General features: G+C 44.2%; 1 protein-coding gene and 1 long non-coding RNA gene across 7 annotated transcripts in view; both read left to right on the top strand.

The window, feature by feature from the left end:
• Positions 1-25,185, top strand: part of ADAMTS12 (ADAM metallopeptidase with thrombospondin type 1 motif 12) — a 375,325-nt gene that overhangs the window by 134,850 nt on the left and 215,290 nt on the right. For 5 of the 6 annotated variants that reach the window (XM_085002056.1, XM_085002059.1, XM_021076980.2 and 2 more), the window contains exon 3: positions 6,411-6,561. In XM_085002056.1, the coding sequence (XP_084858182.1) occupies positions 6,411-6,561 (151 nt within the window). Of the gene's footprint in view, positions 1-6,410; positions 6,588-25,185 lie in introns of all 6 variants that reach the window. The other variant, XM_085002060.1, reaches the window with a different exon arrangement.
• Positions 18,881-24,400, top strand: LOC146395492 (uncharacterized). Its single transcript, XR_014831178.1, has 3 exons — positions 18,881-19,070; positions 19,113-22,427; positions 23,177-24,400. It is a non-coding gene; the product is annotated as an uncharacterized LOC146395492 (long non-coding RNA).

Raw genomic sequence — 25,185 nt, 5'->3', positions numbered from 1 at the left:
AGAGTCTGATTGAACCGGCCTTGAGAAATTCCCCTGGATTAAATTCTTTCCATGGCCGGTCTGGAACACTGCAAACAAATTAGTGAACATTATTATTATTTTTTTTTTTGTATTAAATAATGCTTCCTATAGGATTTCTCGTCATGGCTCAGCGAATCCAATCTGACTAGTATCCATGGAAAGTAACATAATGTCTTTTTTTTTTTTTGTCTTTTTTTGGTCTTTTCTAGGGCCACACCCTCGGCATATGAAGGTCCAGGCTAGGGGTCCAATCGGAGCCATAGCTGCCGGGCTCCACCACAGTCACAGCAACTCAGGATCTGAGCCACGTCTGTGACCTGCACCACAGCTCACAGCAATGCCAGATCCTTAACCCACTGAGCAAGGCCAGGGATTGAACCCGAAACCTCATGGTTCCTAGTCGGATTCGTTAACCACTGCACCACGACGGGAACTCCCACAATGTCTTTTCTATCAAAGGAAACTTGATTACTCCATTTTGCTCTGGTTTGAGATGCCCTCCTGCGACCCCCTTCTCTTTCCCTCTTCTCCCAGCAACTCTTTGTTTCAATTAGCCAACCAGGAAGAATGTGCGCCCTGACCTGACAATGGGAAGGGGACAGTACACCACCTGTGTTAGGGACAAATAGGGAGGGTATTTTCTTCTTTGCACGTGTTTTTTGAGTACCCGTGCCCTTCTGCAAAAGTAAAGAAACTTGTCGAGATCTCCCCGTGTTCATGTGTCTCATTTTCTGACACTGATGGTCCAAGCCATTCTCCAACAGATTCATGAGGACACAGGTTCCATCCTTGGCCCCGCTCACTGGGTTAAGGATCTGGCATTGCCTTGAACTGTGGGGTAGGTCACAGATGAGGCTCAGATCTGGCATTATGGTGGCTGTGATGTAGACTAGCAGCTACAATTTGACCCCTAGCCTGGGAACCTCCATATGCTGAGGGTGCGGCCCTAAAAAGACAATAATAATAATAATAATAATAATAATAATAATAATAATAATGGTAATAATAATAATGCTTTCTGTAAAAAATTAAGGATAGGAGTGTCAACTTAAAATAATGCACAACCTAAAATTTGAGAGCTCATTTTTATTTGAGGCAAAATGAGGACTTAAGCCCAAGAGGCAGCATCTCAAGTAACCCTGAGAAACCTGCTCCAAGAAAGCAGGGGTCGGGGGTTAGGATGGGATGGATGGGAGGTTTTGCAAGAAAGGGCAGGTAATAGGAATAAAAGATGATTGCTAATAACAGAAAACCAGATTTCTTTTCTTTCTTTCCTTTTTTTTTTCCTTTTTCTAGGGACACTTCCTATGGCATATGGAGGTTCCCAGGCTAGGGGTCTAATCAGAGCTGTAGCTGCCGGCCTACACCGGAGTCACAGCAACTCAGAATCCAAACCGCGTCTGTGACCTACACCACAGCTCATGGCAACACCGGATCCTTAAGCCACTGAGCAAGGCCAAGGATCGAACCTGAAACCTCCTGGTTTCTAGTCAGATTTGTTAACCACTGCACCAAGATGGGAACTCCCAGATTTCTCAAATTAAGGAATTTAGCACTTTTCTATGGGAAGATGCCAGGTCTGACTCACTGAAATCATTCCTTTGATATGCACCTCAGCCTTCAGGGGCCAGAATCCTGTGTTTTCACAGCCTGAGATTCCTCAGGGCGCACTGTTAGGAGTGGCTGCACTCTATTGGCAGGAATTCTTTGTTTCCTTCCAGAGTTCCCTCAGGGCTCACCAGCAGCCTTGCACATATTTTTAGAGAAGTTTGCTGCTGCTCTGGTGAAGGTTACTGCTAGGTAAGAAGAGCAGACCTCAGGCAACATGAAGGATTATGGTGCTTTTCTAAATACCAGGAGATGCAAGAATTGGGCTTATAAAATCTCCTAAAAATACCTAACTATCTGAAGACCTGCTCTGCCAGTTTTCCCCAAGCTCAGAGGGCCTCACTCCTCCTGGTCTCCACCCTGAGCTCTGCTCTGAGGGTGGGTCAGCAGCTGCCATGGCTCATGATTTAATCCATGTAGAGGCAGATGGCAAGTGCCAATTTCCAGTTCACAGGTTTAAAACAAATACATTAGTGTGAGAAATCAGAATAATGGTTACTCTTGGGAATGGTATTGACTGGGAAGGGACAGGAAGTTTCTTCTTGACTGCTGGAATCTTCTATTTCTGCATTTAGGCGTTCCCTCAGTGAAAGATTTATGGGACTTTACAGTTAAGACTTGTACATCTTTCTGTATGTTTATCATGCTTCAAAAGAAAGTGGTTTTTTTTTGTTTGTTTGTTTGTTTTTTTGTCTTTTTGCCTTTTCTAGGGCCACTCCCATGGCATATGGAGGTTCCCAAGCTAGGGGTCCAATTGGAGCTGTAGCCGACGGCCTATGCCAGAGCCACAGCAACGTGGAATCCGAGCTTCGTCTGTGACCTACACCACAGCTCATGGCAATGCCAGATCCTTAACCCACTGAGCAAGGCCAGGGATCGAACCCTCGACCTCATGGTTCCTAGTTGGATTCGTTAACAACTGAGCTACGATAGGAACTCCAAAATAAAGTTTATTTAAAGCAAATCTTAGAAGAGCGCCTCGGGAAGTGTTCACTGATATTTATAACTTAGTTAAAACAAGAAGGTGCGTTTATTTCCAAAGGCCAGTTTGCAGTGTGCTGGGATACTGGCTACTAGATATTGAGAGGACAAAGATTCAGTGACGGAGATAAAAGTGCAAATTTGTCTTCTTTGAGCTCCTGCCTGGAGTTCATCCTGCCCTGGTTCTCCTGGGAATCTGTTCAAGTCCCGCATGAACTGGATACTTTTTCCTCAAGTCCGTTCTCATTCTTCTTCAAACATATGAGGTGAACAGTTTGTGGAGAAGACCGGAATGAAGAGCTCTGGTTCACATTGTTGGAAATTAAAATAACTCTGGCTCGGGTCGCCAGTGTCAGAAAGAGAGACATGGACAAGGATAAATCTCGACAAGGCTCTTTACTTCTGCAGAAGGGCGCAGGTGCTCCAAAAAGCGCAGGCGCCAAACAAAGGACCCTCCCCCATTTATCCCTAACGCACGTGATGTACCTGTCCCCTTCCCATTGGTCAGATCAGGGCACACATCCTTCCTGGTTGGCTAATTGAAACAAATTGTTGCTGGGAAAAGAGGTAAACAGGAAGGAGGTCGCAGGGGCATTCGGCTGGAAACCAAAGCAAAATGGAGTAACCCAGATTTCCTTTGATAGAAAAGACATTATGTTACTTCCCACAACATCCAGAGCTGGCAGCAGAAGAAGGTGGTCTCTTGGGTCCTTAGCTTCAGGGAAAGCCTGTAGCCCATCCTTTCTTCCGATGGAAAGGACTCAGTATATGATTTCCCACCGTGACCTGGCTCTGGATAGCTGGGAAAAGCCCTGTGAACTGTGGCCCCTTGGTGCCAGGGTACAGAGCTCTGTGTTTCTATGCTGGGGGAGAGAGGAGGTGCAGAGCTCAGCTGGGAAATCCCACCTTACTCTGCCCGAATCAGTGGACACCTCTTCAGGCCCTCCTCCATGACACACTTGGGGTCCTGGGGACAGCAGCCCCACTTGCATTGACCAGACAGTCTTCTTCCCCTCCCACTGGAGAGTCACCCAGCTCTCCTAGGTCTCTGCCCAGCTTCTGAGAACTATTTAGGCCACAAAGGTGATTTCCAGATGCACGCTGGCAAAGCTGGCCTTGTGCAGGAATTCAGTGCTTGCTTGGAGGTTCCCTGGTGGCCTAGCAGTTAAGGATTTGGCATTGTCACTGCTATGGCATGTGTCTGATCCCTGGCCCAGGAACTTCTGCATGCAGTGGGTGCAGCCAAGAAAGAAAAAAGAAAAGAAAGAGAAGGAAGGAGGGAAGGAAGGAAAGAAGGAAGAGCAAGAAAGGAAGTGAAAAAGAAAAAAAGAAAAGAAAGAAAAAGGAAGGGAGGAAGAAAGAAAGAGGGAGAAAGAAAGAAGAGAGAGAAAGAAAAGAAAAGAAAGAAAAAGGGAGGAAGAAAGAAAGAGGGAGAAAGAAAGAAAGAAAGAAGGAAAAAGGGAGGAAGAAAGAAAGAGGGAGGAAGAAAGAAAGAGGGAGGAAGAAAGAAAGAGGGAGAAAGAAAGAAAGAAAGAAAGAAGAAAGAAAGAAAGAAAGAAAGAAAGAAAGAAAGAAAGAAAGAAAGAAAGAAAGAAAGAAAGAAAGAAAGAAAGAAAGAAAAAGAAAGAAAGAAAGAAAGAAAGAGAGAAAGAAAGGGAAAGAAAACGCTTGTTTGGCTTTCAGGCGCTTTCATTCTAATTGCCCATAAAGTAGTTATTAGGTTCTCAACTGGAGCCCAGTTCTCAAATGGAGCCCCATCTGTTTCTTCTGACCACTGGGTCCAAAATTTGAGGCTAGAGAAATACCAATATATCCTTCTTGTTGATATTATTATAAATTATTTTTTCTTCAAAGACAGCAGTGTTAGGTTGGTGACAGTTGCAGAAAGGGACCCCATGCCAGCCATTCTGGAGGAGTCCTCTCCTTCTACTTCATTTCCATGGAACAACTGAGCTTCATTAGCAACAGGCCCATGTTCTCCTTGTGTCCCTGGTCTTTTTCTCAGAGTAGAAATGGAACCCGGCCTCAGCCCTGCACAAGTCCGTTTTCAGCTATTTTATTGCAGTCTGGACTTTGTCAGTGCCTCCTGTCCCAGAGGTTTTTCTTCAAGGAAGGATGCTGAGAGAAATGTCATGTCTTCTAAGAAATGCCAGCAAATCTGAAGTCAGATGCAACCATTGTTGGAGGTGGTAGTTAAAATATTACCACTCAGTCTTTGTAAAGCAGTTTGCAAGGCCCTTGATTAAGCTTCTGCTCATCTGCTTCTCTTAACAGCCCTACAAGGTGGTAAGCCTCACCCCTTTTTACAGATTGGGCGACCTATTCAAGGTCACACAGCTATTCTTATGACTTTCAAGGAAGTGTTCCTTTTTTTTTCTGTTCTACTTGTTATTAAAGTTATTTTAAGATCGGCAATCAAAATAGAAAGGCAACTGTGAGATGTATGTTTAGGTCTGGTTATATTACTGGTACAATAAAGCACACATTTTGGAAAGACCCTCAAGTCATGAGCTGTCTAACAGCGTCTCCTTCGTGGAGCCCCTTCTGCCTCCTGACGGCAGGGGGCCCCTCAGCCAGTCTTCAGACCTGTCCTTGGAGCAGAGCCGCCAGGCTTGCTGAGAAGTGGTGAGGAGGCTTGAACTCTAGGACCATTCACAGTTTTCCTAACCTCAAGGTTTCCAGGTTTATTTTTGCAAAGTTCATATTCACTGAACTGCCATGTGGACTCTAGAGATACCGAGACAGTGAAAAGATGTAGAATCTGAGATGGGGGAAGAGTCCAATGTCAGAGAAGGCTGTGAGCCACACCCTTTTCTCAGAACTTTTCTTACATTAGCTCAGATTGTCACAGGAACCTTTGATTATCCCCATTTTTCAGTTGAAAAAGCTCAGACTGGGCAAGTCATTTGTCCCAAACTACAGAGCAGATAAGGAGAGAAGCTGGGATGTGAACCCAGTTTAATTTCAGAGTCTGAGCTCTTGGTTGCCTTGATGTGATGCCACAAGCAGGGTGTCTAGGGCAAGCCCTTTTGTTCATCAATATAGAATTCAGATTCTGAGAGTGAAGTCCATCCTAGGAGGTCCCTGGCAAAGCAGTTTCTAAATATCTCAAATGGGCATTAAGAAATGTTCCCAAACAGAAAACAGAGCTGTGAGCTCTACCCCTCCAGACCTGACACCCAAAACGCCTTGCTCATTGCTCAGCATTCTCCCTCTTTATGGCCAATTCCCAGATCTGGGAAATGAGAGCGCCCTCTTTAGACTTCTGGGAACTCAGTCTCAGATCAGGGACTTAGCGATGTATTTCTGCATTTGAGAGCAGAGTGGCATTAGACACGTCAAGTCAAGTGTTTAGCTGGGCTACCCACATACAGGTAAAATTTCCCAAAAGTTGTCAATGAAATACAGGTTATAAGTACCAGCTCCAAAACAGGGCAGCTGGAAAGAACTGGTTCCTAATTTAAGATTCATAGATATCTAGCAATGGGTTTTGGCAGTGGAGGGAATCCATGAACCTGCAGGATGGTATACTACCTTTTGAGATACCTGTATATGTACACTTTTTTTCATTAGCGTCTCAAAGGGGGACATGACTCTAAAACACCCAATAACTATGGCTATTAAGATATTTCTCTAAATTATTAATGTGTAGCTCTTCTGTGAGATCAAATGGCAGACTATGAAAGCACTGGTCTTAAAAGAGTTTCAGGGATCATCAAAATCCATATAAATTTCTCTTTACTACTTTTCTTTACCTAAAGAATTGACTCAGATAAACCTTTGTATTGCATTATTTACAGACCGGATTTTTCCATCTGCCACATGGAGACTTTTTCATTGAGCCTGTCAAAAAGCATCCACTGGCCGAGGGAGAGTACCACCCACACGTCATGTACAGGAGGCAGAGGCGGGGCACCCCAGAAATGGAGCAGCCAGCCTGTGGATTAAACGGTATTGTGACTTAATCTTCTCACTGGGTGGAGGAGTTTGTTCTATTATTGGTTTTTTTTGTTTGTTTCTTTTTTGTTTTTTGTTTTTTTACAGTGGAGACCTGTTCTTATTCAAATCTGTTATCTCCTCTCCATTCTGTGGCCAGAAATTAGATACCTTTGTATAAATCATTTCATTTATTTGTACTCAAGTCTCTGTATTCTTTTTTAAAAAAATTATTATAGTTGATTTAGAATGTTCTGTCAATTTCTTCTGTACAGAAAAGTGACCCAGTTATACACACACACACACACACACATTCTTTTCCTCATATTATCTTCTATTGTGTTCTATCACAAGCGATTTGATATAGTTCCCTATGCTATGCAGCAGGACCTCATTACTTATACATTCTAAATATAATAGTTTTCATCTACTAACCCCAAACGTTCAATCCATCCCGCTCCCTCCCCTCCCGCTTGGCAACCACAAGTCTGTTCTCTACATCCATGAATCTGTTTCTGTTCTGATGATAGGTTCATTTGTGCCATATTTTAGATTCCCCTTATAAGTGATATCATATGGTATTTGTCTTTCTCTTTCTGACTTACTTCACTTAGTATGAGGATCTCTAGTTTCTTCCATGTTGCTGCAAATGGCATTATTTTGTTCTTTTTTATGGCTGAGTAGTATTCTATTGTGTATATGTCCCACATCGTCTTAATCCATTCTTCTGTCAATGGACATTTAGGTTGTTTCTATGTCTTGGCTATTGTGAATACTGTGAAAATGAACATAGGGGTGCATGTATTTTTTTGAATTCTAGTATTGTCTGGATATATGCCTAGGAGGGGATTACCAGATCATATGGTAGTTCTATATTCAGTTTTCTGAGGTACCTCTATACTGTTTTCCATAGTTGTACCAATTTACATTCCCACCAACAGAGCAGGAGGGTTCTCTTTTCTCCACACCCTCTCCAGCATTTGTTATTTGTAAACTTAATGATGGCCACTCTGATCAGTGTGAGCTGGAGCCTCACTGTAGTTTTTGCATTTCTCTAATAATTAGTCATGTTGAACATTTTTTCCTGTGCCTGTTGGTCATCCCTATGTCTTCTTTGGAGAAGTGTCTATTTAGGTCTTCTGCCTATTTTTCAATTGGGTTGTTTGGGTTTTTTGTTGTTGAGTTGTGTAAGTTGTTTGTATATTTCGGAGATTAAGCCCTTGTCAGTTGCATCATTTGCAACTATTTTCTCCCATTCTGCAGGTTGCAAGTCTCTGTATGATTAATGGGAAGGGAAAAAGGTGTCCCCCATATCCTTGCTGCCTTAATTGATGGTATTCACATGGTATTCATAACGGCGAATTATTGTTGTTGTTATTGTTTTAAAAAGCCTCTTCTGAATCCTTAGATGAAGATAGTCTAGACTATGGACTATGATTTTCAGTGTTGGCGGTGGTTTTTTTTTTTTTTTCATTTTTTAAAGTTTTATTGATGTATAGTTTGTTTACAAGATTGCGATAATTTCTGCTGTACAAAACAATGTTATAATACATGAGTGTGGACTATTACTAGACAGCTTGTCATATTTGCATATGGGAGGCAGATTTAAATTTTTGATGATGCTGATAATGACACATGAAGATAAACTGAAAAAAATACCTGCACGTTATCAGATGATGAATTCGGCTAAGGTTCTTTGGGCTGTGTTTTGTTTGCAGTCCTCTAGACAGTATGTTCTCTGTCTCTGTGCCCTGGGAATGATCTGATTTGCTCCTCTCTGCCTTGGACTAAAGAGTTGCAGGTAGTTTTCAAAGATAAACTGGCCCAATTTATTTCCTTGCTGTTCCCATGTTCTCTTTAATGTGTGGGAGATATGCATTAAGGGCAACTGGAAATTGGGAATTACAAAAATATTGTTCAGTTTCTCCATTCTTTAGAGGAAAAAAAAAATAGTAGGCTGGGGGATCGTTAACAAAATAAATCCATAATATTATTTATATGTCTTAAGGATTTGGAAACCATGGATTTCAAAGGGAAAATAGAGGCGGAAGGTGGATTCTTTTTTTTTTTTTTAATGATTTTTATTTTTTCCATTATAGCCGGTTTACAGTGTTCTGTCAATTTTCTACTATACAGCATGGTGACCCAGTTACACATACATGTATACATTCTATTTTCTCACATTATCAGGCTCCATCAGAAGTGACCAGACATAGTTCCCAGTGCTACACACAGCAGGATCTCATTGCTAATCCATTCCTAAGGCAATAGTTTGCATCTATTAACCCCAAGTTCCCCCTCCACCCACTCCCTCCCCCTCCTCCTTGGCAATCACAAGTCTATTCTCCAAGTCCATGATTTTCTTTTCTGTGGAAAGGTTCATTTGTGCCATATATTAGATTCCAGATATAAGTGATGTCATATGGTCTTTGTCTTTCTCTTTCTGACTTACATTCACTCTGATAAGGGTTTCAGAGGACTCAGAACGTGAGTTTTGCAATGAGAAGAAAGAAAGGACAAGGGAATAAGTGATTTCTCTACAGAAAAGTGATTTATCTCAGACCCCAAGGATAGATGATAACTTTCCTGGGAGTTTCTTCTGTAATCTCAGCAGAGGATATAAGTGATAAGAAACTTTCGAGTCTGTAATATTTCTGTACACAAAAGTGTACACAAAAGCTGCTTAAGTTCCATAACTTTGACAAGCTATTATAGCTCCCACCTAAATTAGATAACATTGTCTAAATCTCCTTTCAGAAGGCGCCAAAAGAAGAGACACATCATCTGGTTGGTTTGACGGGGGTACCAATCCAGATAATTTAATCTTAGTGTGAATTCTTAAGACTCTGTCACCAATCCAATCACATGAATACTGGTCTAATTCCTATTATGCCTTGGATGATGGATGACATTTTATATGTGTAATTTGATTTTTTGTTTGTTTGTTTTTTTTATGGCCACACTTGTGGTATATGGAAGTTTCCAGGCTAGGGGTCAAATCGGAGCTACAGTTGCCAGCCTCCGCCACAGCCCCAGCAGCGTGGGATCCAAGCCGCATCTGCGACCTACACCACAGGTCATGGCAACACTGGATCCCTGACCCACTGAGTAAGACCAGGGATCAAACCCACATGCTCAGGATACTAAGTCAGATTTGTTTCTACTGCACCACAACGGGAACTGCTGAATTTGATATTTTTTAGATCACGAGGTCATCAGTATGGCAGAGGGAGTTACAAGGGCAGCGAGTGACTTTGTCTGGATAATTGCTCCTGTAGGTGTGACTGCTCTGTGAAGTGGGTTAGGGAATCTTCATCCACCCACCTCACACATCTTCTCCCCTTTACAACTCTCTTATTGACGTAGGGTTGAGTAATAGTGAGTTGAAAATGTCATGTTTTTCATCACAGAGGCAGAAGAGATGAATGGGAAAAGAATGAGGTTTACCAATGCCATGCCCCCCATCAGGTCACACACAATGCCACAATTAAAGGGCTTGTCATGTCAGCTCATCATTGTGCTTCTAGGTCAACCTTGAGACCTACCACTGCTATGAAACCTTCTCTGATTAATCCCATCTTGCATTTTGAATTTCTCCATGAGAGATACTCTCTTACACTTGCATAAAACCCCAGAATGTCAGAAGGGAAGAGCTTTGTTGGAAGAATCTTTGAGAGCGCCTCATGCAGCCCCTTTCTTTCACCAAAGAAAAGCAGGGCAAACTGATCATCCTTAAAGTGTAGCGGAAGTCTTGGTTCCTTTCTTGTATCAAGTATTTATTTTTGTCAAACTGTAGGAAACATCAGGCACCGTTGTACCTGATGGAGGGAGTGAATTTTCAAAAGAGATCAAGGCCATTGGTGTCCAGAATATAGCCAAGCTCATGAGTTAAGATTCTATTATATCTTGAGCTTTATACTCTCTCATGTTTATTCTTTAAGCCTCTCTTGCATATAAATCTTGTTTCATCAACTCTCTGAAAAGCCTCATTAGAGCATGAACTCCTTCCCCAAATAGTATGTAACATAGTGTTAGGTGCAATGTTAAAAAATGCAATAAATGATTGAAATGAAATGAAGAGGGACTTGTAGCCACACAGGTAAAACTAGTCCATATAATGTTGATAGAAAGGGAAAAGAAGTGTGCATTTTTGAGATATTGAGGAGGTGTCCATGGTTTACGACCATCCTAAGACAATAAGCATGATTGAATACTTCAGTGATAGCTCAAGATTGCAGAATAAGCTAATGTGCTTGTGATTATTCCTAAAATATACTTGATATTTTGAATTTTAAGATCTTGGTATATTGAAATGTGCTTGGTCTTGCTGAACCAGGTAATTGCAGTGTTCTTGTACCGTGTTACCCAGACAGAATTAACTGACACTAGCCATGTCATTAGCCAACATTAAGGTACACGTCCTACTTAGGGCACTTGGTGCAGTGAGATTGAACTCCTGTGATTATATCAAGAAAGATCACTATTCCTTGTGGAAAGCATTCTGTCTTTGCAGTGTTCAAACTAGGAACACCATTGGTATTGAGAAACAAGATGTACTTTAAAAGTACTCTAGTGCTTCAGAACGGAAAGTGTATCAATTACTTCTCCTAAAATGTGTCCTTCACGTATGTTTATTTCCCACATAGAAAGGTGCCCAGGAATTTCACAATTAGCCTCTTATCAATATGGTCCAATGTAATTAACTCCTTTTTTTTTTTTTTAGGATTTTAATGTGATGCTATTTTTGTTATGGATTTGACCAATTTGAACTAATATTTCTTAACCAGTTTTGTTTGCAGTTCTGAACCTGTATTGGCTGTACCCTGTCAAAGTTCTTGTTTTCTCCAACTTTCTGGAATCCATGGAAAATACAGTTTGCCTAAATTAAGTCTAGGGTAAATTTCAAAACCTCAGTTTATTGACATTGACCAGCTCTTTCCTCTTAGGTGTTTTGGAGGGGACGTATCACACTGGGACTTCAATGACTCTTAGTTTGGAGTGTCTGGGGGAACTACGGGTTTTGGAAGCTGGGGAAGGGGAGTCAAACAGGTCAGATGACAGCAGCTATAGGGTCATCTGTGGCAGAAAGGGGTGCAGGCAGGTAGAGTCAGGATTTGGGATTTCATGCATTAGTATTCTAGGCTAGAAACACAGGCTTTGGTTCCTGGTATGTGTTTTTGTTTTGTTTTGTTTTATTTTGCTTTTTGTTTGTTTGCTTTAGGGCCTCACCCATGGTGTATGGAGATTCCCAGGCTAGGGGCTGAATCAGAGCTGCAGCCATGCCTACTTCACAGCCACAGCAATGCTAGATCCCAGCCATGTCTGTGACCTACATATGCAGTTTAAGGCAACACTGGATCCTTAACCCTGGCATGCATTTTTGTGTTCAAAATTGATTTATTCATTCAGCAAAATTTATTTATTCATTCAGATGTCTGTTGGGTATCTTCTTACATCTGGTGTTCTCTCGGGTTCTGTGGCTACAGTTGTGAGTAGGAGATACATCTGGGTCTGAAGAGCTGACAGCCTGGATATAGGATGTGGATAAGTAGGGATCTGGTCCAGGCTTTATCTTTATAATGTGTGGTAAGACCATGAAAGGAAACAGAATCTTAATACATGTGCTGGGCTTTTTATCCACCACATTATGTTTGTGCCCAGACATGTGGCTATAATTTATTCATTTTCTCCGCTGTAGGGAGAAAATAAGGCGACTCTATTATATGACTCTTCCACTTGGACTTGTCTCCTATGCTGCCAGTTTGGGGCTATGATCCATTATGTTGCAGAGACCTTTTTTGTACATGTTTTTCAGAACACAGATTCATAGAGTTTACCAGGGTATATACCTAGGAATGGAATGAAATCAATATCTCATAGTGTATGTACATCTCTGATGTTTCCAGATGATGCAAAATTGCTTTCCCAAGTTGTTCAAGGGCAGTGAGTGTAATAGTTTCCAGTCTTCTAATACTTGATTTCTCACTGGTACATTTTGCCAGTCTGGTGAATACGAAGTGGTATCTCTCTATGTTTAATGTCCAAGTTACACATATCCCATTGTGGTTGCATCCAAATCTATGGCTTGCGGCTGTAGATTCTCCATGAACAGTTTTCTGCCCTGTACCCAGAGTTGAAGCCCAGAGAGCCAGGTTCAGGCTTACTTGTTTCTTGGCTTTCTGGTTCACTTTTTCACTTAGTGGATCCTGATCTGACTTTTCACCTAGATGGGTCCTAAGCTTGCCTCTTTTCTCCAGAGCAGAAGTAGGAAGCAGCAGGGGCCCCAGCTCAGCAGCTAGCTCTATGCATCAATCAGGGTTTAGCCAGAGAAACAGAACTAGTAGGAAATGTATATTGAAAGATTTATTGCAAGAAATTGGTTCACGTGATCATGGGGACTGGCTAGGCAAAACCAAAATCAGTGGGCAAGCTTTCATGAAGGCTGCACTCTTCAGGCATGGGCTAAAGCAGCTGTCCACCAGCAGGATTTCTTCATCTGGGAAATCTTAGCTCTGCTTTTAAGATCTTCCAACTGATGGAATCAGGCCTACCAAATTATCAAGAGTAGACTTTACTTAAAGTCAACTGATTAGGGTTTTAATTACATCTATAAAATGCCTTCCCAGAAACACCCAGATTAGTGTTTGAATAACTGGGACTGTAGCCTTGCTGATATGACACATAGAAAACATCATTTACACTGCATCTTTTACTTCTCTCTCTGAATTTCTGCTGCCTTGTCTTTTATTATTCTTTTTTTTTTAACTTTTGACCTCTGAAGATTTACTCCCTTCTTTAATACTGTAAGCTTTTTAAATAGCTTAATACTTGGGGCATTTTTCAGAATATCTAGTCCACCATATTGAAGTCTTGGGTGGATTTCTCAACCTAAGTCATTTGGAAATTTTTGAGTTGCTTTTTAAGTGGCATGCACAAATGTTAAATATTGTAATGACATTAACAATAGCATATCAGATCAGTAATCTAATATAGAGTGGAGGGGGGAGGGATAGTGTTTATAGTTTTGTTCTGATTTAATGGAAATTCAGTGAGTCGAAGATTCTATGCAACCACCATTCTCCGCAGCAAGTCTAAAATGTGCTGTTAGTTTTCCTTGACTAACAGCAAACTTTCTTGCTACAACCTGCCTGAGACTCACCATGAGTTTCTTGATTACCTGATTGCTTTATGATTATAGTGACTCCACAGTGATCCATACTTTGCTTTGCTATGAGGTCATTAACAGTGTAATTATTGTTACTTTTAATTTTTTTCTATGAAGTGGCATGTTACTTTTGATGACCTGTTTTCAGAACTTCTGAGAGGATTGGCAAAGTGCTTCAGGATTTTTCCAATGAGAGGAATGAGAAAACAGAGAGAATTTGGGGAAGTACTTCATGTGTGAATGTATGGGAAGACTAAAAAGGGTAACCCAATTAGTTTTGTTTGCTTCGTAAAATCCAAGTCTAAGACTATAGGAACCCAGAAAACCAGCACTTCAGCACACTTGCCTGGTAGTAATGAGATACTCATTTAGACCATCAAAAGCCTTTATTCATTAGCCAGACCTCACCACAATAATTGCTTCTCAGCATCTTCTCAGCACTTGACTTTTTTGGGGTTTTGTTTTGTTTGTTGTTGTTTTTTGTCTTTTTAGGCCTACATCTGTGGCATATGGAAGTTCCCAGGCTACAGGTCAAATCAGAGCTACAGCTGCAGGCCTACACCACAGCCACAGCAGCTCAAGATCTGAGCTGTGTCTGCAACCTATACCACAGCTCATGGCAACACCAGATCTTTAACCCACTGAACGAGACCAGGATGGATACTAGTCAGGTTCGTTACTGCTGAGCCCATGACAGGGACTCTCAACTTGACAATTTTTTGACTCATTTCAGCTGTAAACATTTCCACTCCCCAGGCAGCAAACAGCTTCCCCAGGAAACTGGCATCTGCTCATTTTCCCTCCTCCAGGATTCTCTGTGCTCAGTACATGCTATCAGAGTGGCCAGGAACACAGTGAAGTTTGGGTCAAATCTGGAACGTCAAGAGACCACTGGGGAGTCATGCTAGGCTGGGAAGGGGATTGGATACATGTGAACAAAGGATCAGTTTCAACCAAAAGCTGATTCTCTTGCAGGGCAGAAAGTCCTAATTCTGAAGAAGTGTTATGTGGGATGTTAGCCATTAAGCTCTACTTCACTTCCCATGACTCTATACAGGCAGGTAGGAGGATCTGGATGAAGAGTAGCTCCTAGCGTTGCCTTTGGTCATCTTTGTGCTTCTATGTGCCCTATGTGGGGACAGGGGGAGGCTTCTTCTATTCTGACCAACCTCCAGCTTCCTTCTGCTGCTGTAGAGACTGAGAGCCGCCTCGTGGCTCCATCCTCCTCTGCTCTGGTCACCATTGCAACCAGTAGTGTCCCTCACGGGACAATGACGCTGACTCTAAGCAAATGAATGACTCAATCTCTAGCTTCAAAGCTCTGTGTGGCAAACAAACTCCTGGTGTGGTTTTTCTTCTTTTATTCGTGTCTTCAGTCAACCCACATTACCAAGTCCTGTCATTGCTGCCACCTACGTAGTTTTCTAAACATGTCTATCTTCACCATCTCATTTGGATGACTGCAAAGTCTCCCCGCCCTTCACCTCTCCCATTAGAAGTCAGAGAATCGGAGTTCCCGTCATGGCTCAGTGGTTAACGAATCCGACTAGGAACCATGGGGTTGCGGGTTTGATCCCTGGCCTTGCTCAGTGGGTTGATGATCCAGCGTTGCCGTGAGCTGTGGTGTAGGTTGCAGATGTGGCTCGGATCCCGAGTTGCTGTGGCTCTGGCGTAGGCCGGTGGCTCCAGCTCCGATTCAACCCCTAGCCTGGGAACCTCCATATGCTGTGGGAGCGGCCCAAGAAACGGCAAAAAGACAAAAAAAAAAAAAAAAAAGTCAGAGAACCGTTTTAAAACCTCAATCAGATCATCACTCTCCCATGCCCAAAGCCTGCCCATGTACTCTCAGAATAAGGACCCAGTAGGATCTCCTTCTCTGTGTGACTTCTGCCTTCTTCTCTGGTTTCATGTCTTATCACTCCAAATAGAGCCTGTGCCATCCCAAACTAGTGTGTATTCCTCAAAAAAAGCTTTACTTTTCATTGTTTCCAGCTCTTGCAATTAGATTCCTCCTCCTCTCTTTTTTTCTGTATAGCCAAGACTGCAGCATATGAAAATTCCCAGGCTAGGAGTTGAATCAGAGCTGCAGCTACTGGCCTACACCACAGCCACAGCAATACTGGATCCAAGCTGCATCTGTGACCTATACTCTAGCTATGACAATGCTAGATTCTTAACCCACTGAACGAGGCCAGGAATCAAAGCCCACATCCTCATGGGTCCTCGTCAGGTTCTTAATGCACTGAGCCACAACGGGAATGCCTAGGTTCCTTCTTCTGAAACAAGTTCTCGCCAAAGCTCGACTGACTCATTTCCATTTATCTTTAGGACTCACACATAGCTTCCTTTCGAAAAGCTTCTAGACTGCTCCTCCGCCTGCATTAGGTGCCTCTATTGTGATCATTATCACCAGCCACTTCCCTGCCACAGGCTTTATCCTATAATGATATCAGTCTATGTCCTTCTCTGGACAAGAAGCTCAGCAAGGACAGGAATCATGTCTGCTTACTCACAGGTGTGTCTCTGAGATCTGGCAGAGAGCCTGGCCAGAGCAGCAACTCAAAAATGTTAAACTTCCAAGTGCTGACCATCTGTGCCGCATTTGGCAGCTTACTGGATACTTAGACTTTACTTCTATGGAGCCAGTTTAACCCTTGAGAATACCCACTATGGAGCCAGTTTAACCCTTGCGAATACTCACACTTTCCTGGAGGAATTTAGTGAAACTTGGATACCTTGCTGTTGAAGAGGAATATCCAAGACAAAGACGTGGGAATGGTTGGGAGCTATGACCTGAATTTGTAGTTGAAAACAGCTACTTTGAATACGTTTTTCTTTTTTTGGAAAAAAGAAGATGGATGGATGAATAGATAAGTAAGAGAAAGCAAGTAGCATTTGTTTACTCAACAAGCCCCCACTTGTGCCAGGCGCAAGTTCTATTCTAGAAGTGGGGATGTGATGGTGGACACAATGGGGATCCGGGCAGGAGGGTAGAGATGGAGGCCTGAGAGAGGCCTCAGGTGGCCTGGAGCAGGTGTGCACTCTCAGTAGAGGTGAAGAAGAGCAGACAGCTTGGAAGATGAGCAGGTCAGAGAGGACCAGGTCACTCATCTACAGCCACACTAGCATACCCAGCGCTGGTCTCTGAACTGACAGCACGCTTGGTTTTCAGCTTCCTGCAGGGAGTGGAAAGACAATTTCTCAGCTGGTCCACATGGCTAATTTCTGGCATCCTTTCAGTCTCCTTTCAAATGCTGCTTCCTTGTCAGGGCCCCATCCCCCTCCTGCACTACCCTAGGAGGACTGACATGCCCCTTTCCTGAGCTCACTCTGCATCTTGATGTGGGCCTGGTTGTCTTGCACCTTCCTTCCTATCACTCTCCTCCTCCTTCCCTGCCTCCTAGGCATGTCTTGATGTAGGCTCACCCCAGGGCCTTTGCATTTACTATTCCCTATGCCTGGAACACTCTTCCCCCAGATTTTTTCATGGATCATTCTCTCATGCTCTTCAGGTCTCTGCTCAAGTTCACTCAGTCCAAAAAATGCTTCCTTGACTGCTCAGGAGGATACTTTTCTCTCTCACTTTGTAAACCATTTATCCTGCTTTATTTCTCTTCTCAGCACTTGTCATCATCTGGCGTTATTTTATCTATTTAGTTGTTTATTGGTTTGTTATCTATCTCTCTTGGACTAGAATGTAAGCTCCATGAGGGTAAACGCTTCCTTACTTTTGTCCTTATCCCCACTGCCTTGGACAGAGCCGGCCACAGAAAGCACCTGGTAAATATTGAATAAGTGAGTAAATAAATGAATGATTCATAGCTTCACTGGTGATTATTCTGTTGAACTTGTATTCTTTTCCCACACCTAGACTCATCTTTGTATCCTAGGTGTCAGAAACACTTGTATCCTAAGTACCAAGGCCAGTGTCTGATACATAATAATTGTTTGATAAATATCTGTCCATTGATGGCGTTCCCATTGTGGCTCAGGGGAAATGAATCTGACTAGTATCCATGAGGACGGAGGTTCAATCCCTGGCCAAACTCATTGGGTTAAGGATCTGGTGTTGCCATGAGCTGCGGTGTAGTCTGTAGACGTGGCTTGGCTCTGGTGTTGCTATAGCTGTGGTGTAGGCCGGCAGCTACAGCTCCGATTCAACCCTTAGCCTGGGAACCTCCATATGCTGCAGGTGTGGCCCTAAAAAAAACCAAAAAACAAAACAAAACAAAAAAACAAAAAGAAATCTGTCCGTTGAATGAGTGAATGATGTGTATTGTCACTGGTGTCCTTCAGGTGCGAGCTATTTGTGCATCCTACCTGGGCTGGGGGGTCTAAGCATTCCAGGAGCACTCTGAGTCTCCAAGGCAAGGCAAATGTGGTCTTTTGGCAGCAATTGATGTTAATTATGTATTTGTCCACAACTTGATTAATACCAGTGTTGGGGGAAAGCAAACATTCACACCCCCACACAGTCTCGTTTCTGTGCAGCAGCTGGAAGTCTCATAAAAAAAAAACCACAAACATATTTCTTTATGGGAAAGGAAGTTTACTTATTAGATTTGAAATGAAATATGTGAGGAAATGATCAGTGCACTTTATGTTCTAAATTGTCTCCTCTGAAGGCCCAAGAAGCGGTTTTCCCCCAGGGTATTTTCTGGGTCAATAAGCCAAAGATTAGAAGATTCCAGAATTTTATGTACATTGGCTTATGGGTTGTCAATCGACCTTCCTTCTATCAGAAAATTTTAATTTGGTGCTTCCCGTGGGCCAACTACTAAAGGACACAGCTCTGGACACTCCAGGTTGGACTCTGTCCTCCTGGATGTATAATCCAGTGGGAAGATAAGTTAAAAATTATAAAAATAGGATGTGTGAGCATTGGGGCTGTAAAAGTGTCTACAAGAGGAACTTGATGTAAGCAGGAGGGTTAGAGAAGGCCTCCCGGAGAGAAGCCACAGGCTGGATACGGACTCCTAGACCCATTTTCCCTGAGATCCCTCCTACAGAAGAGCCAGCATTTGAGGAATGGTGTCTGTTATTGATTGAATTGTGGCCACCCCACACCCCCATCCCCTGCTGCCACAAGCTCCTGCGTTGAAGTTCTAACCCTTGGTGCCTCAGAATCGGACTGTATTTGGAGATAGAATCTTGAAAGACTAATTAAATTAAAGTAAGGTCATTCCACTGGGCTCTAATCCCATATGAGGAAAAACAGGAAATTTGGACCAAGACAGACCCAGAGCAAAGACCAAGGGAAGACGCAGGGAGGAGACATCTCTCTGCAAGCCAAAGAGAGAGGCCTCAGAAGACACCAACCCTGATAATACCTTGGTCTTGGACTAGAATATCCTGGACTGTTAACATCCTGGAGGCTTGGTCTTGGACTTCAAGCCTCCAGGATATTAATTTCGGCCTTTAAGCTACTCAGCCTGTGGCACTTTGCTCTGGTGGCCTTACAGGTTAACGCAGCATCTATTTGTTAGGCTACCTGCCCAGCGATCCTCTCATTTTTTTCAGGCTGCAAACAGTTGGTTATGCTGTCTGAGCAACAGGAAGCTGCACACACAACAATAAGGTTTGGTCAGGGCTGGCTTGATCGTGTGCCATCCGCACAATCTCACAAGGCCATACTCGGAAGAGGCCTGCCATCTTGAAATTGTTAATGGTTTTGTCTTTGAACATGGGCCATGTAAGTGTTAAGTCTGATGGAATGATGGAACATGTGCTGCGGGCCTGGAGCCTCTGCTCTTACGGATTCTTGACTCTGGCCACCTCCCTGCCTTCCCAAAGTAGGTTCTTGGCCACTTTCTTCCTGGCCTCCTGCTTTGCACTCTGATGCCACTTCCATCGTGACTCTGCCTGGGCAGTGACTACGTTGCACCAGGTTTAGGGGGAGTCGTCCTGTGTTCCATGGCTGCTCTCTGCCCTCCAACAGGAACACATACTTGGGAAGTTTGGGGTGGAGCCTGCCCCACAGTGTCTTGAGGTGAGGTGACAGGGTGGTCGTCCCTATTCCAAGCTGGCAGGTGGCTCGGAGGTGCACTGCTCATCCACCTCCCTTTCAGGTACTGAGCATATCTGTGTGGTGTTTGCAGTTCCTTGGAGGCTGCCCGTCTGCTGGTGGGCCCTGGGGAGGAAATTGACACTTCTGCACCTGGCCTCTGCACTCTGCAAATTATGTAGCTGCCCTGGCCTTAGAATTGCTTTGCTTGCAAAAAATGAAAGTGACTCTAACACCTATTAATGATACGCCTGAGATCACAGTATCATTAGCCGGAGACCGAGAGCAACGATCCTGAAGCATGACTTTAGGTTCATTCATATAGAGCAAATGAGTTTTACAGTTTTCTCTTTTTGCAGTAGAATTTAAAGACAAACGGACTAGAAATAGGGAGAACCACATTCTGTGTCACCTCTGTTGTTCTCCCACGTGCATGAGTCATAGGAACCCCCGCCTCTGTTTCCGCATCCCTAAGAGAAGGGGTTAGAAGATCTTAGCAGATTCTTTGAACGCTCATGTGATGTGAGTCTGTTTCTGTTTCCATCCTGCAGTATCTAGAAACAAAGCAGTGCTGACACTCTTCATTCACACCAGCGTGGTTTCACATGGCAGGAGGGTTTTGTACTCACTGGTGTCTCGCACTGAAGCAGTGAAGCTCTTGACCCATCTCTCCAGTATCCCTGGGGCCTGGCTCCCAAGTGCTCTCTCCTTCCAGCTTTCTGCCCCCTTGGCAGGCTTGCCCCATTCCAGACTGACACACCAGAAATTGAAAAGCACAGGCCTCTTCTCCCTCCCTCGACCCTACCCGCTGACCTGGCATTTCTGGGGCCTTAAGCTGGGGCTGCAGAACCTCAGGCTCACTAACCTGAGGGTCACTAACTCAGAGCTGGTGGAGGTGTCTGGTTCATCATCAGAGTCAGCACATCAGAGGCAAGGAGTAGCAGTCCAGAGACTGAGGCTGGATCCAAGATCCTTAATCTCTGGGAAAGGAGAGAGGTGAGGATATGACGTTATAACAAGATTAGAAGGTCTACTTAGCCAGGCATGGCTCCATCATATACAAATGCACACACACACAGACAGACACACAGACACACACACACACACACCTCTTGAAATGTGGTGCTTATTTAAGAACACTCCATATATGTTGAAGTAACGTCAGGTACAGTGGTCCCTAAGTTTAGGACAGAATGTTTTAACTACATTCAGCCTGAGTGGTGTGTGTGTGGTATGGGTAAGGTGTGTTTAAACACACCCATCACACATTTTTGCTCAGCTGTGATGACTCAGGGTTTTATGGACGTTCTTTCCATTCTTGTTAAATATTCCACGCGGCAAGCCCAGCGTGTTCCCTCAGTCAACAAAGGATTCTTTGTTTAATTTAACTGCAAAGGTGGCATCCAAGCTGCACAGAGGAAATCTTCCCTTGCTGAGAAGTCCTGCAAAGAGCTGTGCCCGTGTCAACCCTGCCAGTGGCCGCCTAGCACGGAGGCCGCACCTCTGAGGGCGTCAGAAAGGGGCCGAGGGTTCGTGATCCGTGAAGCCACCACCCCCAACTCCACCCCCCCAAAAACCTTTGGTCCGGTCAGCCCTGCTCCTCAGCTTCTCTAGAGCCCCAAACTTGGGCCCTTTAGTGCTTTCTGCCATGGGATCAGTGAGCACGGAGATACTGAGGACCCTCCTTCCTCGCCCAGGTCAGCGTCCCAATGCCAAGACCACCCCGTAGTGATTCCCGTGGTGCCCACTTGATGTGCAGAAGACGGTCCACTGTCTGCGCAGGGCTGCAGCGAAGAGTAGTTGATACAATATCTGTAACTCGGAATCGTCCCCAGCCACGGGCCGGAGCTGACCTCTGCCACGTGCAATGAGAGCCAGCCTTTTCTCCTTAGTTCTATCAGGCTGCAGATCTCTCTGGGCCTCGTTTTTCCTAGAAATACTCAGGAGCTGTTTGGGGTTGAGAGAAGCCAAGACACTTTTAATATGCATGCCTTCTGTTTCTGGGGAACAATCCCACGAGGAAACAGGCGATTAGCATTGGAGAGAAGGGGAGGAGAGCTCATGCATGGAGGTATTTGGTTCATCAGGCCTGAGAAACAAAACCAAAGGACGGTCCCCAGGGACAGGGCAGTGGTTTGTCCTGCTCAGGATTTTGGCTTCAAGAGTGACATGAGTCAGGGTGGTGAGAGCGAGAGTCATGGCCTGAGGGGAGAGGTCAATGTCAAAACCCCAATGGCTCCGTCTTGCCCTCTTTCCACTAGCACCACAATGGGATTGATTCTCTGGGGGTCTTTCTTTGAGTTTCAAGGGACTTTTTTAGGATCCCATCCTTTTGTTGACTCTGTCTGTGTCCACGTTAGTTTGGGGTCAAAGGAAATCCTCAACAGTAGAACCAGGCAAGTTTGAATTTCCACAAGCTGACTGACCTTTGGCAACTGGCTACTTTCCTGCTCCTGTTACGTCCTGTTTCTATTTTCTCATCTGTAAGCTGTGATCATGAACATTTCATCCTGAGGTGGGGTAGGGTGGGGTCGGTGGGAGCTACAGGCTCAAGTTCCTGAGCTGCAATTCCAAATTCCAGAGGCTGCTGAAAAACCAAATATATTCTTGTGAATGTTTGGCAACTTATTTTGTGGCAAATGTGACCTGAACTGGTGTGAAGCTGGATGATTTTTTTTTTTTTTGTCTTTTTGTCTTTTTAGGGCTGCACCCGTGGCATATGGAGATTGCCAGGCTAGGGGTCTAATTGGAGCTGTAGCCACCAGCCACAGCCACACTTGTGACAGATCCGAGCCACGTCTGCAACCTACACCACAGCTCACGGCAATGCCGGATCCTTAACCCACTGAGCAAGGACAGGGATCGAACCCACAACCTCATGGTTCCTAGTCGGATTCATTTCTGCTGAGCCACAACGGGAACTCCTTGGATATTTCAATTCATCCTAGTTAGTGAGACTGGTTGTGCTTTTAGTTGCCAAAGCGTCCGTGTGTTTGACTTCAGGCTACTACTGTAGACCCTGCTGGGGATGTCTGTAATGATTTACAAAGTATTGGATCCAAATTACTTTTGTTTAAGATTGTGGCAAAATACAAAAAAAAAAAAAAATAAACACGAAACAACATTAACTCTAACATCTCTAACCATTTGGAAGCACACAGTTCAGTACTGTTATGTTCATTTGTGCGGTTGTGCCACCAATCTCTAGAACCCTTTCCATCTTGCAGAACAGAAACGCTACTGCCATTAAACAACACCTCCCGGGAGTTCCCATCATGGCTCAGTGGTTAACGAATCCAACTAGGAACCTTGAGGTTTCGGGTTCCATTCCTGGCCTTGCTCAGTGGGTTAAGGATCCGGCGTTGCCATGAGCTGTGGTGTAGGTTACAGACTCGGCTCGGATCCTATGTTGCTGTGGCTCTGGCATAGGCCGGCGGCTACAGCACCAATTCGACCCCTAGCCTGGCAATCTCCATATGCCTCAGGAACAGCCCTGAAAAGCGGAAAAAAAAAACAACAACAAAAAAAAACTATTTCCTCCATCTCTGGCCCCTGGCAACCACCATTCTACTTTCAAACTACATTTATAAGTGTGGAAAACCCTGAGTTCTAACACACATCTGCCCCTAGAGGCTTTGCATAAGGGACTGTGAACCTTAAGTAAGGAAGGGGAATGGCCAACATTTTTCTGAGAGTCACCACCTGTGAGAAAGTTATCCTGGAGAGCCAGTGCCTCTGATCTTACAGGGCTCTTTTCATGAGCTCACGCTGCTTCACAACAGTAGGTTCCTGTTTGCAAAAGACGGTGAACGCCAAGAACAAACACCACTGGGATTTCCCACTGTGGCTCAGCGGGTTAAGAACCCTGCTAGTATCTGCATTCGATCCGTGGCCTCACTCAGTGGGTTAAGGATCCAGCATTGCCAAGAGCTGAGGCATAAGTCACAAGCTGTGTCTTGGATCTGGTGTTGCTGTGGCTGTGATGTAGGCAGGCAGTTGCAGCTCCAATTCGACCCCTAGCCTGGGAACCTCCATATGCCTTGGGTGCTGTTCTAAAAAGATAAAAATTTTAAAAAAAGAACAAGCACCACTGAAAAGTAAGCACACTCTCCTATTTCCTCTCTGTCAATACCTTCATCTCACCCTTTTTTGGGAGGTCAAGGAGCATGCCTCGGCAGCTGGGGGTGGCATCGGTGTTTTGGGTCCATCCCCTGGAGTGTGATGCAGGATGCTTTTCCAGTGAGAGAGCAGGTAGGACTGCACCCAAACTAAACTGTGGGGAAGATGCTGCAGCCCATCCAGTCCTTGCTGGAGACCTTTGAAGCAGAATTTATCCATTCTGCAGAAGCCTCCAGGTGTGTCACAAAAAGCAGTACTGCTTGCTTTGTTTTTCCTCAGCAGATCTCAGCCAAAAAAACCTTCTCTGGGTCATATTCTCTCGCACTGGAGTGAGTTCAGGAATTGTTTACCCATCTCTGATAGGTGGGAGTGAAGAGCCTCTCAAGGTTATCATTGGAAAGCCCACCGGTGGCCAAGCATCATTATTGGAGTGTCTTTTCCACACCACCCACTTTGTGAACTTCCCAAGGAGAAAATGAAGAGGCTGTTCTCTGCAGGAGGCTTTTGTTTTCTTTCCATTTCTAATCGCCAAGGACAAAAGTGGTTGCTCAAAAAAAAAAAAAAAATTGGAAGCCCATGAGCACAAAAATTCAGAACATGGATAACTCCTGATTAACATGCGAAAATGAGTGCCAGATTTTCCACTTTGGGGTTATCTAAAATATGCACTGAGTGATATGCTTTCAAAGCAGATTACCTTAATTTGGATGTTTTTATTATCACCATTACTGTTTCTTAAAAAACCTGCAAGAAATCCTCTATTCCCCCCCAAACAACAGTACTAAACAGAGGAATTTTTCATGTTATCTGGCCTTGGAAAAAGTAAACAAATGATCAGTTTCTAGCACCAACATGGTGCATTTCGAGTCCACCGTGACTAGGGTGCCCCTGGGTGCCCGAGGTTTAGGATCAGCGGCTGAACAGGATTTCTGTCCTTAGCGACATTGCTACCACCATCACTGCCAGCGTGTGGCCTGCGCTGGACACCTGCTGGCCTCTCAGCCACTGGAAGCTAAGGTGCACTCTCCTGACGAGGACATCAGGCAGCTGCGACCTTCAGAAGATCAAGGGAGCAGGTGTGGGGTGGGGCCTGGAGGGACCAAGACCAGGAATTAGTGTCGGGTCTAGACCACAGGCCACATTTGACCTGGAAGCTAAGAATAGATTTTACATTTTTAAATGGTTACATATAAAATGATACTTATATGCTATCCTTGATTTTGCCCCTTGATTCTCAAAGCCTGGAACATTGCTTACTGGCCTTTTCATGAAAAAGTTTGCTAGCTCCTTGTCCAGGCCACTGGTTCTTAAGTGTGGTCCCTGGACCACTATCAGCATCATCTGGGAACTG

The sequence above is a fragment of the Sus scrofa genome, chromosome 16, assembly GCF_054392235.1.
Source record: "Sus scrofa isolate SSC_HxYL_T2T_F1_AM1 chromosome 16, Sscrofa_HxYL_maternal_Yorkshire_Landrace_v2.0, whole genome shotgun sequence".
NCBI classification, from domain to species: Eukaryota; Metazoa; Chordata; class Mammalia; order Artiodactyla; family Suidae; genus Sus; species Sus scrofa.
This window is presented reverse-complemented; position numbering and strand designations above follow the sequence as displayed.